The sequence below is a fragment of the Alosa pseudoharengus genome, unplaced genomic scaffold (assembly GCF_046254945.1).
Source record: "Alosa pseudoharengus isolate Yale_2024_CS ecotype anadromous, Long Island Sound unplaced genomic scaffold, YU_APseudo_1.1 YU_APseudo_1.1_scf_17, whole genome shotgun sequence".
In the NCBI taxonomy this organism is placed as follows: Eukaryota; Metazoa; Chordata; class Actinopteri; order Clupeiformes; family Clupeidae; genus Alosa; species Alosa pseudoharengus.
In genome coordinates this window covers 26,972,701-26,990,831 of record NW_027468640.1, presented here as the reverse complement: position 1 = coordinate 26,990,831, position 18,131 = coordinate 26,972,701, and the positions used below count along the sequence as shown (strand labels likewise).

General features: G+C 42.6%; 1 protein-coding gene across 4 annotated transcripts in view; it reads right to left on the bottom strand.

Annotated features, from left to right (window-relative positions):
* chd3 (chromodomain helicase DNA binding protein 3) overlaps nt 1-16,953 on the bottom strand; it is a 56,232-nt gene extending 39,279 nt beyond the window's left edge. For 3 of the 4 annotated variants that reach the window (XR_012987651.1, XM_076289145.1, XM_076289147.1), the window contains exons 1-14: nt 16,611-16,953; nt 14,267-14,409; nt 13,961-14,134; nt 12,981-13,108; nt 11,584-11,822; nt 11,214-11,344; nt 10,831-10,957; nt 7,913-8,088; nt 4,860-5,120; nt 4,380-4,583; nt 3,777-3,994; nt 3,275-3,406; nt 2,988-3,096; nt 688-879 (exon numbers count right to left, since the gene is read on the bottom strand). Coding sequence is in view for 3 of the 4 variants with exons in the window: in XM_076289145.1 (XP_076145260.1) it covers nt 688-879; nt 2,988-3,096; nt 3,275-3,406; nt 3,777-3,994; nt 4,380-4,583; nt 4,860-5,120; nt 7,913-8,088; nt 10,831-10,957; nt 11,214-11,344; nt 11,584-11,822; nt 12,981-13,108; nt 13,961-14,134; nt 14,267-14,409; nt 16,611-16,776 (2,400 nt within the window). In the remaining variant the exon portion in view is untranslated. The remainder of the gene's footprint in view (nt 1-687; nt 880-2,987; nt 3,097-3,274; nt 3,407-3,776; nt 3,995-4,379; nt 4,584-4,859; nt 5,121-7,912; nt 8,089-10,830; nt 10,958-11,213; nt 11,345-11,583; nt 11,823-12,980; nt 13,109-13,960; nt 14,135-14,266; nt 14,410-16,610) is intronic. The other variant, XM_076289146.1, reaches the window with a different exon arrangement.
* Between the last annotated feature and the right edge of the window lie 1,178 nt (nt 16,954-18,131).

Here is an 18,131-nt window from a genome sequence, read left to right as displayed (position 1 = left end):
CGGTGGTTTGCACAGCATGAGGTGTCGGAGCTCAGAGAGTGCCTCATTTGCCTCATTCGTGAAATGACTCAGCAGATTTCGTCTGGGCGCTTTGTCCTGCACGGTGAATTCAAAGGCAGCCGTATTTCTGAAGTTCCATACTGTCTCACTGCCGACTGTTGACATTGCCACTATTGTGCCATCATTTATCATGCTACTGAGGTCTGGATGTGTCAAGTGAAACACTCAGTGATGAAGAAATGACTCAGTGATGAAGAAATGACTCAGCAGATTTCGTCTGGGCGCTTTGTCCTGCACGGTGAATTCAAAGGCAGCCGTATTTCTGAAGTTCCATACTGTCTCACTGCCGACTGTTGACATTGCCACTATTGTGCCATCATTTATCATGCTACTGAGGTCTGGATGTGTCAAGTGAAACACTCAGTGATGAAGGAAGAATCTGGCATGCACTTTTATATATGGGGTCAAGTTACAAGAAGAGATCCGATCTAGTTAAACAGCCATCTCAAAATGTCTGCACTGTGACCATGTTTTCTTGGTTGTCAGAGATCTTCATTGAGATTGCATGACTTGTGTGACTGTGTGATATGTATGCAAGTGAATATGTACGCTAACCAGGTAAAAAACATTTTTTTTTTTTATCTCCCCACGCCAATAACTGGCCCACTGCATGGCGGCCGGTCGTACCTCTTTGAAGAGGGAGTAGAGGAAGACGATGGTCTGGATGGTCTTGCCCAGGCCCATCTCGTCGGCCAGGATGGTATCGGTGCCCTGCGCCCAGGAGAAGCGCAGCCAGTTGAGGCCCTCCAGCTGGTAGAGGTGCAACGTGCCCCCCGTCACCGTCACGAAGTCCGGCTGCTCCTCATACTTAATGGTAGGCTACACAGGGAGAGAGAGAGAGAGAGAGAGAAAAATATTTGGAAAATATTTGTAGTCAGAAGAGAGAGAGATTACCGGAAGATAATACAATGAAGGCTAACAGGAAATGATGTATTAGGGTGGTGGGTGTATGTGTGTCTGTGTTAGGGCTGTGGGTCTACGTGTGTCTGTATTAGGGCTGTGGGTGTATGTGTGTCTGTATTAGGGCGGTGGGTGTATGTGTGTCTCTGTTAGGGCTGCGCAATTAAAGGATAATTCCGGTATTTAGCCCTTTGAGTCCCTTTTCTGGTTTGTTTTGGATGAACTAGAGTGGTGGACACCAACATTTTGACGATTGGTCCTGTCTCGACTTTTCTGACTCGTTTTGAATGGCCTTTACTGCTTCAGAGTGGCTGCCTATGGGCATGCACAAACAACCCTTAACGTTCGTTTTAAAAACTGTGCAACTCACCGAGTGGTTAGTGGTGTTCGTTGATTATTAAAAACAATATATATCGGCGCAATGTATGATTTCCAGCCGTGTCATTTGCTATTGTGAAAGTATTTTTTCAGATACCTCACAACCGCGTATAAACTTCCGCTCAATATTTGAGCCTGAAGCATAGACAGTAAAAGAAGGTCACGCGGAAAGACTAAAACCAAATGAAAACGTTTCTGTTTCCGGTGGCGCAGTAATATTAACGTGCTATGACTCTTCCAACAGAAATCAAAGGGATTTTACAAAATGGCAAATAAAACACGACAGAAACTGTATTTCGTTACGCTACTTGTTTTGGAACATCAACGAATACCACTAACCACTCGGTGAGTTGCACAGTTTTAAAAACAAACGATAAGGGTTGTTTTAAGGACATGTTTGTGCATGCCCATAGGCAGCCACACTGAAGTAGTTAAAGGCGATTCAAAACGAGTCAGAAAAGTCGAGACAGGACCCATCGTCAAAATTTCGGTGTCCACCACTCTAGTTCATCAAAACAAACAACAAACAAACCAGAAAAGGGACTTATCCTTTAATCGAATTTTTGTTTTGATTTCGAATTTGGATTCAAACAATCACAAAAACAAAAAATATTATTTTACCACATTCTGTTTAGAAATAGTGTTTCGAAAATAGATACAATTTCAAATCATACAGCGCACTGATTCACGCTGCTTCTTTAAGCCCCGCACTCAACACGCCCCTCCCCTCTGTGCACAGGCCACTCAAGCAGTTTTGGGTTGTGTGTGTGTGCTCGTGCAGTCGGTTCACTAATAGGTAGCATCATGAGCCACGCCGAAATTGTAACTAGCGCATTCTCTGCTAAGTTTGTTGTTATCACTGTCAATCAGGATGACCAAACTACTTAGAGAAGTTATGGCAAGATGAACACGCCTGGTTGTTGAAATTAGCACACTATAACGTTACAGCTTGTCAATTACTTGTATTAATGCAAGTGGATAACATTAGGCAAAACACTGAACGTTACTATTAGATAATTAACACTGATTTTTTGCTCGTTCAGTCCCAATGGATTATGAAACGCATTTCCCAAGACACAGGGGAAAAAACATAGATTACATTTAAGGCTGCAAACTTAGAAAATACGTGGGAAAACTAAACACTCCGACTAGCACGATTAACATAATTATTGGCTATCCAGCTATCAACCATTGGTTTCAACCAGTGCTACTGTGGTCCACATATAAGCAGAGATGTCAGACAAGCCTACAAACATGACAGAAGTAGAATTCTAAAGAAAAGGGCATTTTTATCAGGTCATCAGCAAACATGTCACTGGATTTAATCCAAAATGCCTGAATATGGCACACACCACAGTATGTAATCACAATGTTATGCATCTGCAATAAATTAATTTAAATTAATACATTTTAATTAAATAAATTAATTTATTATCGAGCAGCCCTATGATGTATGGACATAGAAAAGCCCAGAGACTGATATGCCTTTTTTGTGTTATTCATTTATTCCCCTGATGAAAAGCCAACAAATCACTATGTTTATATCAGGGTACCCACATTTCTATTTCTGGGAGGGAAAAATAAGACAGATGGATCTTGGGTGGGGGTGAAACTGAAGGATAGGAGAAGGGGGGGGGGGGGGCACTCACGTCAGTAACAGGTGTTCGAGGAACTTCATCATCGTTGTCATTGTCATCATTATCTTCTTCTCTCCTCCTCTTCCTCGGCTTGTCTATGTCCTCCTTCATCACTTCATCCCTGGTGAGACAGACAGGAAATGGTATTCTCTCTCTTCATCTCTTCCTCACTCCCCATCTCTCTTTTTATCTCTGTGTTCTAAAGAAACTGAAACATCACCTAACTCCTACAACGGCTTCTGACTTATCCTCATCACAAACAAAACTGCTGCAAATTGTGTTGTCATCCACTTAAGTACCTGTGCCTCCAGTAGGCAGACTTGTGCACGTGGAAGTCTGGGATATCCAAATCATCTCTCTCCCAAGTGCATTGGTCATAGGTCAGATCCCTCCATTTGACCAAGTAGTGGTAGCTCCCCTTCTTATCCACACTGTGGAACACACACATATGAAGTTACTAGCAAACAGCACAGATAGACTGACACACACACACACACACACACACACACACACACACACACACACACACACGCACACACACACACACACGCACATGGATATATACTGATACAAATAGATACAAACACACACACACACACACACACAGACACATATGCAGGAACATTTCTATGTCTGAACTTACAAAGCTATTACGAATTATATTTTCAAAATCTTAAATGGCCTGGCCCATGTCCTAACTCTGACACCGTACCTGAAAATCTTCAGCCCTGTATATGTGTGTATTCACACAGCCACACACGCCGTCGTACCCGCATCTCACCCAGACGTCCATGTACCCACCTGTGGTTGATTATACGATGGATCATCATCCATTCAGGCTTGATGCCGTAGCGGAAATACTTCTCCTCCAGGACGGCAAACTGTGGGTCTTTGGCCCGCCGCTTCTCGCTCTTCCCAGAATCCTCCTCTGTCCCAGAGCCGTAGTCCAGGCTGGGGGGCTCGTCCATGTCCGTCTTGCGCTGGTAGTTCCGGAACATAACCGAGTGGAAAATCTCCAGCTGGACAAAGACAAGACAAGAGAGAGTGAAATGAATGAAAGACAAACGCGTGAAAAGAAGACTTTGAAAAGGAGATGGCTCAAGAAATGGCTTCATATGCTCTGCTTCTAAGTGTGGTTGTAAGATTTTACATGAGTAATTAATAATTCAGAACCTCAGTGGATACCTTTCTCTCAAACAAATTACAGTACAGAGAAATAATAGATTTTACTAGAGTAGGTACTACCTTAGAGGAATCAGTCAACATTGCACCGTAGAGATGTTTTTCTCTTGTATAGTGCAATGGGACATCTAGCTATGTCTATTGTGTCTTAAGCTCGCCACATAGTCCTTGCCGTTTACTTTTCATCTGCACTCATTCTCTCTTTCTCTCTCTCTCTCTCACCTGTAGCTCTGTGATCCAAGTGCAGTGCCAGTAGGATTGGCCGGCCAGCTTCACGAAGAACTCCCTCTCCGGCCGCCCCTTCATGGGAGGCGGAGGGGGCGCGTCCGGTGGAGCATCGGGGGGCGGTGGGACAGGGACAGGTGGAGGGGGCTCACCCCACCGCCAGTGCAGGATCTTCTGAACACGCCCTTTGATTGGTGGGCACTGGGAGAAGGCAAAAACATCACCCAATCAGATATTCAGATATCACTTATCTGATCTATTTGAATAATCTGTCGCCTAGGAAGATGAAATGTATTGTTATTTTTCTTTCATCGGAATATGTCTTCATGATAGTTAAACATGATAATTAATTACAACCTATTTTGCCAGGGCTTGAATGGATAAAATCAAGAACTGGTCGCACTTCTTATTATGGTAATTAAAACGTCATTGCTGGTGAAAGCTGAATTCTGATTGGCCAGAAATATCGTTACTCACCGTGCAACGTGGGCACAGCCACTCCCCATTGGGTATCTCGGGAAGGGGTGGGTTGAGGCAGTGAATGTGATAGGAAGAAGGGCAGGAGTCGCAACAGAGCAACTCGCCGCCATCCTTGCACACACGGCAGAACTCCATGTGGTCGTCGTCCTCTTCTTCCTCCCCGGCTGCCGCCACCGCTGCCTCTACCGGCTCTTCGGCCTCCTCCTCAAACTCCTCAAAGTCCTCCTCCTTCGCCTCCCACTGGATGCCTTCCTTCTCCTAAACAGACGGAGAGAGGGAAATGCACAGCCATTTAGAGGGACAGGTGCACAACGTATAAAAGGTCACCCACTACTATTTAAAAAATAACAATAAATACAGTCACTCCGGACGCCACTTGACCATTTTGTCAAAGGGGCTAACACCCCTTTTCTAGCAAATAAAATAAGTCTGAGGCTGGCTGCAACATTCATTGCGCATAAAACTGGTAAAACAAACAGCAACAGTAGGCCTATCCTAGTTTGGAGCACATGGATCGTTTTCATTGATCCACTGGCCTAAAAGCTATCCACCTTAGACCTATCAGGTGGTTGTTGAATGGCAGTTTTATTTGATATACAGATAGGCCTATTTACACTTTTATTTTTAATCTCATTTTTTTACTTTTTTAACTTGAAGAATGTTACTGCACAAAAAGTCACGCATAAGGGACGCTCCCGCCTCTAGGCCTATGATCTATCAAGGTTAGTTTTAAGTCCTATGTAACAAGTCTCATGTGCGTATCTTATAGCATCTTTATAACGTGGATCATAAGATTTCCTTGACAGCACAGATTGCGGCATGGCTACAATTCTATCAGCGCCGTCTTAACAAGAATGGGATGCTAGCCTACTTGCCCAGACTTATCCACTTGCTTTAGGCCCTATGTTAAAAGTTGCAGGAACGGAATTAGCGGCATTAACATTAAGTTAGCGCTTTTACAAAGATATTTTTCGCTAGCTTATTATTCATCTTGATGTCTAAGTACGGCTACTTCCATTGCAGGTTGTACTGAGATGGTTTAATGGTGATTTATCTCAGCAGAGGATCATTACCTACAATAGATGCTGCCGCTCCTCAGGGTGCTCTACTAGGATTTGAATGGCGGCAACGGAGCTAGAAAGGAAAGGCGCATGGGCTCATGGGTCTCAAAACTTTCGGACAGTTATGGTTCTACGCATTTGATTGAAATCTGATGCCATGGTTAGGCGAATAGTTTGATAAATTAAAGAATGCATAAAAAGGGCACTCTTCAAGTCATGAAGCACAAAATGCCATATGATCACCACATGTGCTCCATCTGTGATTGGAAATAGGCCTACAGTAGGAATACACGTGGTGGAGAACGGGGTAAGATGGGACATTTTTTACATTCTAATCATAATTTCCAATGTTTCATCAAAGATATTTAGTTTTAATTTAGTTTCACACCAAACAATAATTCAAAGTTTTCTACAACTTCTGTAACCAACAACTCTTTGATAACTTATAAGGGTAAAGAGATATGCTCTCTGCAAAAAGTTGGTCTTCTGGCACAATTTCCCCCCATATGTAGGAGTGAGCCTATTAGAGTGGGCTAAGTTGATCCAAAGCAGATTTCAGGTAAAACATTTTTATTTTCTTAAAACAATCTCTACAAACAGTAACAAACACCAACATAACTGAGAATTTGCCAAATAGGTTTACCTTTGAATTCACCCATTTAATCGACTTAAATAAATCAGATTAATTTGTTGCCTAGTCTCTTTAGCCCTTAGTAACAGTAAGGAACCATATAGAATGAGGTCACAAAATCAAGGCAAACTTAAAAATCTTACAGAAGCAATACTAGTTAGCTGGCTCAACTTACCCCAGCCCTCACAACCACCATTTAAAATGCTTCTCACAGCAAGCTAAGGTAACATTTCTGATATTGTTTAGCCCTCACATCATAGCTTAAAATTGCACCTGTATGGATGTGAGAATGGGGCAGCCGTGGCCTACTGCTACTGGTTAGCGCTTTAGACTTGTAACTGGAGGGTTGCTGGTTTGAACCCCGACCAGTACGGCTAAAGTGCCCTTGAGCAAGGCACCTAACCCCTCACTGCTCCCCGAGCGCCGCTGTAGCAGGCAGCTCACTGCGTCGGGATTAGTGTGTGCACTCATTGTGCGCTGAGTGTGTTTCACTAATTCACGGATTGGGATAAATGCAGACTCAGAGACCAAATTTCCCTCACGGGATCAAAAGACTATATATATACTTATACTTATACTTATATGGGGTCTACTCAGAAATCTTGACTAGATGAGACAAACATTCCATAGAATCCCTGCATGCAGAATTTATTAGAAATATTCTCAGGGTCCAAATGCAGAGTTGGGCAGATTCCCACTGGATTTATTTTAAATATATACAAAAAAGATCATTCAAATTGGATACATCTGAAATCCAATCAAACCAAGCAATCAAAACCCAAGAGGTCAGCCCTGAGTCCAGTCCTCTCTGTCAGCTGGCTCTGAAGTTAACTAATACACTATCCCATCAATTTCAGACCAGCACTGCTTTCCAAAATCAGATCAAAGTAAGACAAAGTATGAATAAGAGCTGCCTGTGCCTGGGGAGAGACCTGTGTGTGTGTGTGTGGTGTGTGTATGTGTGTGTGTGTGGTGTGTGTGTGTGGTGTGTGTGTGGTGTGTGTGTGTGTGTGTGTGTGTGTGTGTGTGTGTATGGTGTGTGTGGTGTGTGTGTGTATGGTGTGTGTGGTGTGTGTGTGTGGTGTGTGTGTGTGTGTATGGTGTGTGTGTGTGTGTGTGTGTGTGGTGTGTGTGTGTGTGTATGTGGTGTGTGTGTGTGTGTGTGTGTGTATGGTGTCTGTGGTGTGTGGGTGTGTGTGGTGTGTGTGTGTATGGTGTGTGTGTGTGTATGGTGTGTGTGTGTGTGTGTGTGGTGTGTGTGTGTGTGTGTGTGTGTGTGTGTATGTGGTGTGTGTGTGTGTGTGTGCTGCCTGTGCCTGGGGAGAGCCCTGAGCCCCAGTGGGGTGGATGACACTTACGCAGTGCGGGCAGCTCCATTTGCCGGCGGGGGCCTTCTCTAGCTCGGGCTCCAGGCACACCAGGTGGTAGGCACGCGGGCAGGTGTCGCACAGGATGATCTCGCCACCCTGCTGGCACACCTCGCAGTAGTCCTGGTGGTCCGTCTCGTAGCCCTCGCCATCTTCATCCCCCAGCACTGTGGCACAGACGGAGCAGGGTTAAGGCGTGTGTGCTGAAAAGCTCTGTGGTGTCATGTGCCAGATGATGCAGAGGCAAAGATGAGAGATGCATGGCTGTAGATTTAACCACTGAACTCACAAAAGGGTACCTTAGCAGTTTCCCTGAGGAGATATGAGAGAGAAAACTATCTATTTATTCACTTTCATCCTAACCGACTTACAACGCAGACACAATTTTTCATCCATACTGGGTCATTCATACAAATCTGGTAAGGTACACTATGAGTATCTATGTAGGTATTGAACCTGCAATATTGGTGTTTTTAAGGCTTTGCTCTACAATTTGTTTTATACCAGTTAGGTATTTATAAGACGTGAAAGTGAATTAGTCACAATTTGCAATAAAGAGCAGAGCAAGCATTAACAACAATACACACCACAAGTTGATTAACCTGCGCTCACAAAAGTCAAACAAAAATTGCCCTTAAATCAAACGTTAATGTTACACAAAACGATAAAGGGAGCTGCCAATGGAACCACAACTTCATTCAGTGCTATGTAACATGCTTTATGTATGGGCTCTCTGGACGTCTGTGTGGTGAAATTAAAGGGAAGCTGAACGTGTGATTCAATGTCAGCATGTGAGCGCTATCTCTGGTACACGCCTCTCACACTCACTGCTCCTCATTTCACGCTTTCACATAAACGCCTCGTTCAATAGCAAATCTCATTATATCCCAAGAAAAGCTGCTCATGTTTCCATTGTCATCTCCTTAGAACAAATGAATGTAATTTTGTACACATTATAAGGGCACTAAAGTATACTATTGTATGAGGGCAAGCAATAAATCTTTAAAATGACAAAATGTACAAAAATTCAATCATACGGCCTGAATGTTTGTATGTGCTGCTACCATAGTAATGGCATCTCTCATCCATACCTCTCTGGAAATATATAATTTACTCTATAAGTGTGTGTTCTGTCAAATGTGCGCAAAGCAACAATATTATAAGTGCAATCTATATCTGACCAGGGAATGAGAGTTAATATTTTTTCACGCAGCATTCTTCCTGCTTAAGAACTTACTAGCTCAAAAATATTTGCACTGTAACAATAAGCTTAAAATTACACTGAGCGGACATAAATGGCAATGCTTCGACACACAATCTTCATCAGTGCAAACCAGATTTTACCACTCTTTGCATGCTCCTTGCATATAAAGGCCATGTGAGTGCAGAGATCCAACACACTGTTACCACGCTTCTCAATTAACAAGTTAAGACTAATGGCAGTGGCAGGCCCACTCCTGTTGATATTTCAGTATTGATAAGATTATGATCCATCCCTCATCTACAAAACATCCCAGCAACAACAGTGTGTGATCAGCAACAAATAAACAAACAGTGGGTTGTTTTAACCTCGGAGAAATTCAGATGTCTACAGCTGTGTAACATCAAGCATGTGTGAATGTAAACATTCTTTAAAAGCATCCACAGTTTCCTCTTCAGTATCAAAATAATTTAACTCAAACCACATTGTTGTTGTATGTTCATTGAAAAGAAACAGAACAACTCAAGGTCGGCTGGCAAGGCACGGTGCTAATGCATAAATGACTATTAATATATTACACTAAACATACGAGCTGACAGGCAGAAGTAAAATCAAACCTTTTTGACCTTTGGAGCTCATAGCTTACATACACACTTGTTTCATACTTTCAATAGCATGCACATATGCACACTAACACAAACAAACCAATACTTGCTCTTCTAAAATAAAGTCACACTGTATGTTCTATGTTGACATGATTGGATGAACATGATTGAAGATCCAAGGACTACACACCTAAACTACTCCAACCCTTTGCGTATCACATGACCCGTACTTTTCTAAAATCAAAAGCCCTTAACAAACTTCCAAAAGTACATAAGCCACAACTCAATTGGGCTTAGTGAAAAGGTGACATGAGATGACATGTTCCATCTAGGCAAACTACCGAAAGATTTCAACCAAACAACAAATCTCATATAGTCCCTGCAACAGAGCTGCAAGCTACTTCTGCATTGGTCACATGACAAAGAAGGAAACATTTTGTCTGTGGACTTAAAATTGGTAAAATATGTCTTGTCTCCACCGTGGGATAGTGAGAAACGTAATTTCGATCTCTTTGTATGTCTGGAACATGTGAAGAAATTGACAATAAAGCTGACTTTGACTTTGACTTTGACAGTGGAGCCCTCATGGCCCTGTGCAAAGCAGCTTATCAGTCACAGTCAGTCAGTCAGTCAGTCAGTCACAACATTGCTGAGGCTACATTTGAGGACCATTTAACTGGACTGCTTACAGCACATCCTGATTGACTGAATCAGTTTCATACTGTAGGGATCTGCTATGCAACTGTGCAAACAGATCATGCTGCTTGCATCACCCATACAACAGCAGCCCTTGATTAGACAAGTTGACTCTCTAATTGTACTTTGAAGGAAGAGTGTAATCATTTCAATCACTGAGCTTAATGGATAACAAGATGCAATAACAAAGAGACATGTAGAAAAACAACGAATCATGAATTCAAAACTCACTAACCACACAAGATAATTAAAAGCGGATGTGTCCGTAACAACCCTTGACAACTATTCAGCAATCCCAAATAGAAAAAGGACTACCAAACACTTCACACACAATAGGTTGTTTCTAATTGTAAACGGTACACAGAAATGGCTGCATGGAGACCCATTGTAGTGAACGGCCATCTTACTTTTCTTCTTCTTTTTGGGCCGCCCTCTCTTGTTCTTCTTGACGCGGCCAGAGCTGTCGGACCGCACCGACGAGCTGTGGACGCTGGAGTTCTCCTGCTCCGAATCATCGTCGTCCACGTCCTCACTCTGACGGGACAGAGACACAATAAACACACACACACACATACACACTATCATACTCTTACACAGTCTCACACACACACAACAACCAGGCTCTCAGAATCTACACACGTCTATATCATCTATCAGAGAACTATCAGAGATCAATGCATGTGCATGTGTAATACTTATAAGCAACCACAAATGCACCTATCCACACAGGTACACACTGTACACTGACGCACATCTTTCGCAACCAACACACGCAAACTAATTCACTCACAGAGCTGCTTTTCTTCCTCTTGGGCCCCAGGGTCCCCAGTTTGATGCGCAGCGGGGCCATCTTCTTGGCCTTGGCCTTGGCCTTCTTGTCAGGGACTCGTGGGCTTTTGCTCCGTTTCTTGTAGCCAGGCCCTGTGTGAGTAGAGGCAACTGAAACTGGAGGCTAACATATTTTTCTATAGTGATTATAATCTCACTAGTAACTAGAATGAATGTAACCAGGCAAACGGGTAAATGTGCATGATGGTAATTGATCAATATGCAAGTTTCAAATCAAATGTCAAAGTATAACCATTCTACTTGTAACTGTCATTAAGGAAGGAATGGTGTCAATGGTGAAGGGTATAGATAGAAATGTCCACTGCTCTGACCTTTGCCTTCTTTGGTTTTGGCCTTGCGCAGTGGGGGAGGCTGGGGAGGGGGTTCTGGAGAGGCAGTTGCCGCAGAGACCTGCTCGGCAACGGCTGCCGCGGCCGCCGCTGCAGCTGCTGCCACGGCGGCGGCGGAACCCTTGAAGGGGTTGTTGGAGCTGAATTCCCGCCACTTAGCCCCCAGGATGGTCATCATCTTGGACATGGGGATCTTGGGATTCTTTTTGGCTATCATCGGCCTTGGGCATGGGAAAAAGTGCCGGTGACCAAGAGAGCTCATTAAGTTACAGTTAATTAAAAAACAGGGAATATAGAACAATGCACTATACTGTCATGATCTGAAAACTGATGAAAGAATCCATGCAGAGTCCTTCACTGAAGGTAGCAAGCTAACTATCAAAAAGACGACAAGACAGCTAGCTACAGACAAACATACACATTTACAAATTTAAAGACCTGTACAATATTACATTAAAATGGAAGTAAACTAAGTGGCACAGACCAAGCAATACACAGTCTCAGCCAATCAACACAATTCCTCAGGGCCATAGAACCTCGAGTGTAATTTAATTGGCTTTGGAGCACAAATATGAACAATCTTTCACTAGAATCATGCACTATGCTTTCAAATACCACAAATGGACATTATATACTGTGGTCTACACAGGACACCCAACATCACATAAAAGACAGATTGCAGTAATCCCTGAGAGACGTATGATGTTTAATTAACAAACTGGTTTGATTTGACAAACGTGCACATGCACAAAGGATACAACATTTACAATATTACTAAATTAATAATAAAATAAAACATTAAACAGTATATGCTTCCTTTCATGTCTTCCAGGGCTTTTGAATCAGTCGTTCATTTAGCCTACTCCAGAGTAAAAGCACAAGATATCTGGACAGTTACAGCACTTCCAAGGGGCTAAGCTACAGCACCATTGCTGGCAGCAGTGCCACTAATCTGTGCATCCCTTCCTGCCGACTGCCCTCTGAAGTACATCAATGTCCTAAACACCCTCTGAGAGAACTGACACCTAGGATTTACAGACAGGAGTCAACAGAAAACAACTACAACCACAATACTTGAGTTCCTTTACAAGAAAACTGCGGCCATGAAAGTGAATTGGGTTTAATTCATATGTTTTGTATAACCATACACGATTACATAATTTCCACTGCACTCAATAACATTACAATAACAATGTAGTTGGAGAGGCTAACTCTGGACAATAAAACCAGTGGCTACTTCATCATATTAAATTACTGGAAACAAGGTATTTCCTTACTTTACGGATAAACTATGCTACACCTTCAAACGTTCACAGTTCTTGAGGGTTCCAGAATCCCACTGTTCTAGAATGCATATAAAAATTCCCTCTGGCTCTCACCTCATGAACTGGCTGAAAGCCTTGTAGTTGGTGAGCGTGCGGTAGTCCTCCTCGGTGAAGGTGTGATCCACATCTTCTAGGCCCCAGTCCCGAGCCAGTTGGGCAGAAGTCTTCTGCTCCACAGGCTGCTACAGGAAAAATGGCACAGCCTTGATAATAGCCCACTTAAAAGCAACATCGTACATTTTTCTGCGGTTCTTAGATATGTTCTTGTGGGTTGCTAGATTTTGTGCTGAAAGTCGTCTTCATAGTGATGTGATGATGCAGTGCAGAGATAACCACACCTCTGGTATTCACTGCACTCCCACCAGATCAGAAACCCCATGAAAAGTTATGAATAGCTTTTACAGCACAATGTCGCCAACTGTATCACTGGTATACATTGGTTAATACTGTACGTTGGCTACCTTTTACCACTGCCCACCCTGTTGTTGTTAGTGCTTGTATGGCAACTCTACTAGCTTGGCTGCTTGTTTGTGTATAAAACACATTCTGTAAGGCCCCTGCAATGTGAACCACAGGATACTAATGGTGTAACTCAGTCAGGTCTATGGAAACTTTGACATGCAGTTAGTGGGCATCTGCTATCGTTAATTATTATTTTCAGCACTAATGTCTACAAACTTTTCAGTAACTGAAATAAACATACTGGATACTGGTTAATTGGTTTATGTGCATGTAACTGTTGCCAAAAGCGTCAATAAGTGCTATCTACTCTGTAGGTTCTTGTGGCGATAATCTACAATGTTATACGGAGAAGAACATCTCCACAACATCATGAGAAGTTATTTTTGGCATAAAAGGGAACTTGATATAAAAAAGGGTTCAACAAAGACAAATTTATTACAGACGACCATTTTCATTTCAGAGTGTAGGCCCAGACAATGTGAGACAGTTATGACAGGTAATCAAGGACATTTTCTATTATGGCTGTATAACATGACCTCACCTAATGATTATGAACATTTTCCTTTACAAACCTTTACAGTTTCCTCCTGGGTGCCATCAGCGTCTTCTTTCTTCTTCTTTTTTGTCTTCTTCTCTTTCTTTTCTTTGTGTTTCTTCTTTTTCTTCTTTTCTGCTCCATAATCACTAGCACCGCTGTCGGAGTTTTCCCCATAGTCTCTCTCGGAGTCCCTCTCTACATCACTTTCCTACAAGAACAGAAAGAACAGCAAAGCAGAAAAAAGATACAGATCTGCCACACCTCTCTGAGACATACCAAGATACTTGAACGAAACAATCGAAACATTTCTGAAAAGTCAAAGAACATGACCCGAACTTACAATTTTTTTGCGCTTCCGCACTTTGGCCGCCTTGCCTTCCTTCTCCTTGTCCTTCTTTTTTGTCTCTTTCTTTTTCTTGGGGCCTCGCTTCTTTTTCCCAAAGCTGTCTCTGTCTGATGTGTCGGCCCCTTCTTCACAGTCATCTAACGGTGAGGGTGATGGTGGGGGGTGGAGGATGTGGCAGGAAAAAAAATGACAGGGTGAGGCAAAAGTAACATTGGGTGTCAGAGGTTGTGGTTGAATCATACTGACAATAATCCCCTTTCAGCACTGTGAATGATCCACTTAGTCGCTTCCCGGTGCAATTAAGGTCAACAATGATCCAGCCTGTGTGAGCCCTGAATGGAGTGTCGGCACCATGTGCTTTTGTTATCGAGCCATTGTGGCTGGCGGGACCTCTGACCCCATGTGAGCTCTAAGACATCCTCAAGTTAATCCTGAAGACCACAGTCTAGCATCTGACTTAAATTAAGGCAGACAGCCTATCATACCATCTCAATTAGTGACAGCAACACTGTATCGAAAAGGAATAGGATGTTAAGAGAACATTGAAAAACAGTTTTCACTTAAATAATAGAAAAATCTCAGTATAACCACATTTGAGATGAAACGCTATATAGCTTATTGATCAGCAAACAGTCTGTACAGACGACTTTGTGTGTGTATGACTTGGTCATGGTCTGTGTAAATGGTCTTAATTCAGCAACTAGAAAAGAGAAATGTGACACTATTTAAATAGGAGATACAAAGTAGAAGGCCCTAGAACTAATTGATTAATGTAGATCTCAATATCGTGTTTTTCTTACATTTGTGAGCTTTGGTAGTTTGAAGTAAGTGCATGATGACACGCGTCGAAGCCAACAGAGCTGTTATTCAGAGATGAGGGGAGAACAATCTTAACCAGAAACAAGCGCTTGCGGCCGCCATTGTACATGATAAATTAGTTCGATTTTATAGTCTGTCTTTGTTGTAAAGACGCAGTGCTCGCACAGGCAAAGCTCGCCACATTTTGCCTTGCTCTGCTGCAGAGAGCTGCCAGAGGCGGCAGCAACACGCACTCGGGGTTCGGTGATTGTGAGGCCGCAAGGCGAAGCTAACCCAACGACACGATTCCCTCCCACCGTCTATTCCCACCTGGGACCGACCACCACACCGACCGCTGGCGGAGGTCGCAGGGGGTTACCAGGGCAGGGAGAGACAAGTGCTAATTGAATTGCGCACTTGTTAGACTAGTTTTATAATCAATCAGAAGAAGGCCACGCACGATTTCCTTGAAAACAAAAACATCGTTTCCAAAGAAACAAACACATATTAATGCGTAAAATAAAGACAGCACGTTTAAAATCGACCAACATTAAATCATATTTGAGTCAATAATAAAACTTGTCTTATTGCACGGTGAGCACAGGATAGCCTGATGTAGTCTACGGCACTTTAGGATAGAAGGGGCAATGCTAGGATGATGGGAATTTCTGTTATCAATATTTTGTAGCCTAATGATTCACCTTAAACTAAAGCATTCTATTCTATTCTATTCTAATGGCTGTGAGGAAGATACACGTCCACTCATTCAATTGCTTTGCATTTGACTGCAACTAGGCTACATACATTTACAATTAAGCATGTTAATTCGCATGTCTTGGTTCTTTATCGTTGATATACTAATACATTCGTTTAGGTTACACATTTAAGCATAACCTACATATGGCATAGTGTCGAGAAGTTACTCTTCAACAAGGCAGCTTCAAGAACTTTTAGCAAGGTGCATGAATGTCCTACATCGAGCCATCGCTGTCAGAGTGCGACAGTGGGTAGGGTCAAGTTTATTTACAATCTGTCATAACAGTTCTTCTGTCTCAATCAACCGGTAGTCCAGTCCTTCTACCTCAGACTGACAATTCAACACATACAAACGAGCACCACTGTAGCAAGGGTGTGGGGTCCATGTTTCTGCTTATCCAGGGTGTAAGGCATAACCTCCGATGCAACCCTTGGATATAAGTCAGTATTTCAAAAGAAACGAATGCCTAACAGCATCTATTTCAAAAGCAACGAACATCGAAGAACAAGAACTTAGAGGAATTGTGCAAGAAAGACCAAAGGGTGTCATGTCAAGTTTTGCTAAACTTGGGTTTCAACTCCAAATAAACCTTAAGCTAGCGCGCGTAATTGGGAACTGCGGGAACAAAAGTGAGCCGTTGACATATTTGCAAGGTTCTAAACTATGCAACAATGCTTAATAAGCTTTCTGTTGACACTTTTGAAGATTGTTTTGGCTTATGTGAGAATGTGTTTGTATTTTGTATGCGCGCTCCCGAGTCTTTCGCCAGTGTTCCTACTGTACCTGGCGCGGCTAGTGTTGCAGTTTCTCTAGGCGCCGCCGGCGAGTTTATGTCGCTTGCGTTCTCGTCTAGGTCTCCGTCGTCCTCTTCTTCTTCATCAAAATCTCCTCCCTCGGAATTAGCCAACATGCCCTCATCTTCCTCACAGGAGCGTAGAGGAGAGGACATTATATTCCTGTCACCGACCCCGTCCTCGAAATCAAAAAGAGTATTCCTCCCGAATTATGATATTTATTTAATATTCAAATCGACACACAAAAAAGTGGGGGGCGTTTTGGAATATTTTACACTACAAGGCAGAGAAACAAAGATGGCCGCCCTTATATTTATTTTTTAACAACCCCCCCAATAAGAAAAATCCCCTTACATAAAAAATGGCTGACTATATTATTTCAGAACGCCCCCCTCCTTCTCCTTTCTCTCGTACTCTCTCTCTTTCTCTCGCACTCGCACTCGCTCTGCTCTCTCCCCTCCCTCTTCAAAAATATTCACATTGTTACAAGAAAGGGGGTGTATAGCTCAGTGTAAGTTGCATTGTAACATGTTTATTTTTTTCCTTCAATCAGTCACGAAATGAGACTTGCCTGCTGCCTGTCTCTCCATCGAGACAACACGCGGATGGTTCGCGTACTATGGCTGCACTGCAGCGCGCCACTCAAATCTAACAAATATGGCTACCTTAATATTCTTAAAGGCCCCCACCGTAGTGTAAAATAATTTTAGAGCAAGGGGTTGTGTGATGGGAGGTTGAGAAGGGGGTTGGGGAAATCTGCCGCAGCCATGCCCAGACTTACATCAGATTGTATTGCTTAAAAATTAACCGTTTGCGGTGAGGTTGAAACAGGTTTTCCACATATTCGTAAAATCTGTTGATCTATGCCAAAATCAAACATGCATTTTATTTCATTTTTTCCTTGATAATTAAACAAAGGACTGATTAATGTAATTTATACATGACAGTTTGGCCTCGCCTAATCATTCTAGGAGAGTAAAGTACAAGCAGCCTATCACTGCAGTGGCCTAAATGCCCCAGGAAACTGGGTTTGCATGCTATGCTGTTTTACTGTTATGACCAAGTAAACCATACATTTACCACGTCCAGTTCCGACTGAAAGTAAGGCATATCAACAGGGTTAAGGGCATCTACCTCAAAATATTGTGTAACGTGCATGGCAGTTGCAGCTAGTCGTTTCTTTTATATAAAAGTTTGATTTTAACAGGTGTGGGTTTTCAACTTGGTATGTGCACAAACTGCATCATTATCATTCTCAGTGAAAATACATGTCACTGCTTTCAAAATATATTCATATTATATAGACAATACAATGAAATGAAAATTAATTGTCATTTTGCTAATGTAACAATTTACATATTGCAAAAAGAAGTGTGAAACGACAGAATTCGTTCAGCTGAAAAATAATATTGTTGCAGCCATGTCAAGACACAGAGAAGGAAATGCAAACAGCATGCAGACATACAAATTAGAGATACAATAAAGAGAGGGTGTGCTTTGTACAGTCTAT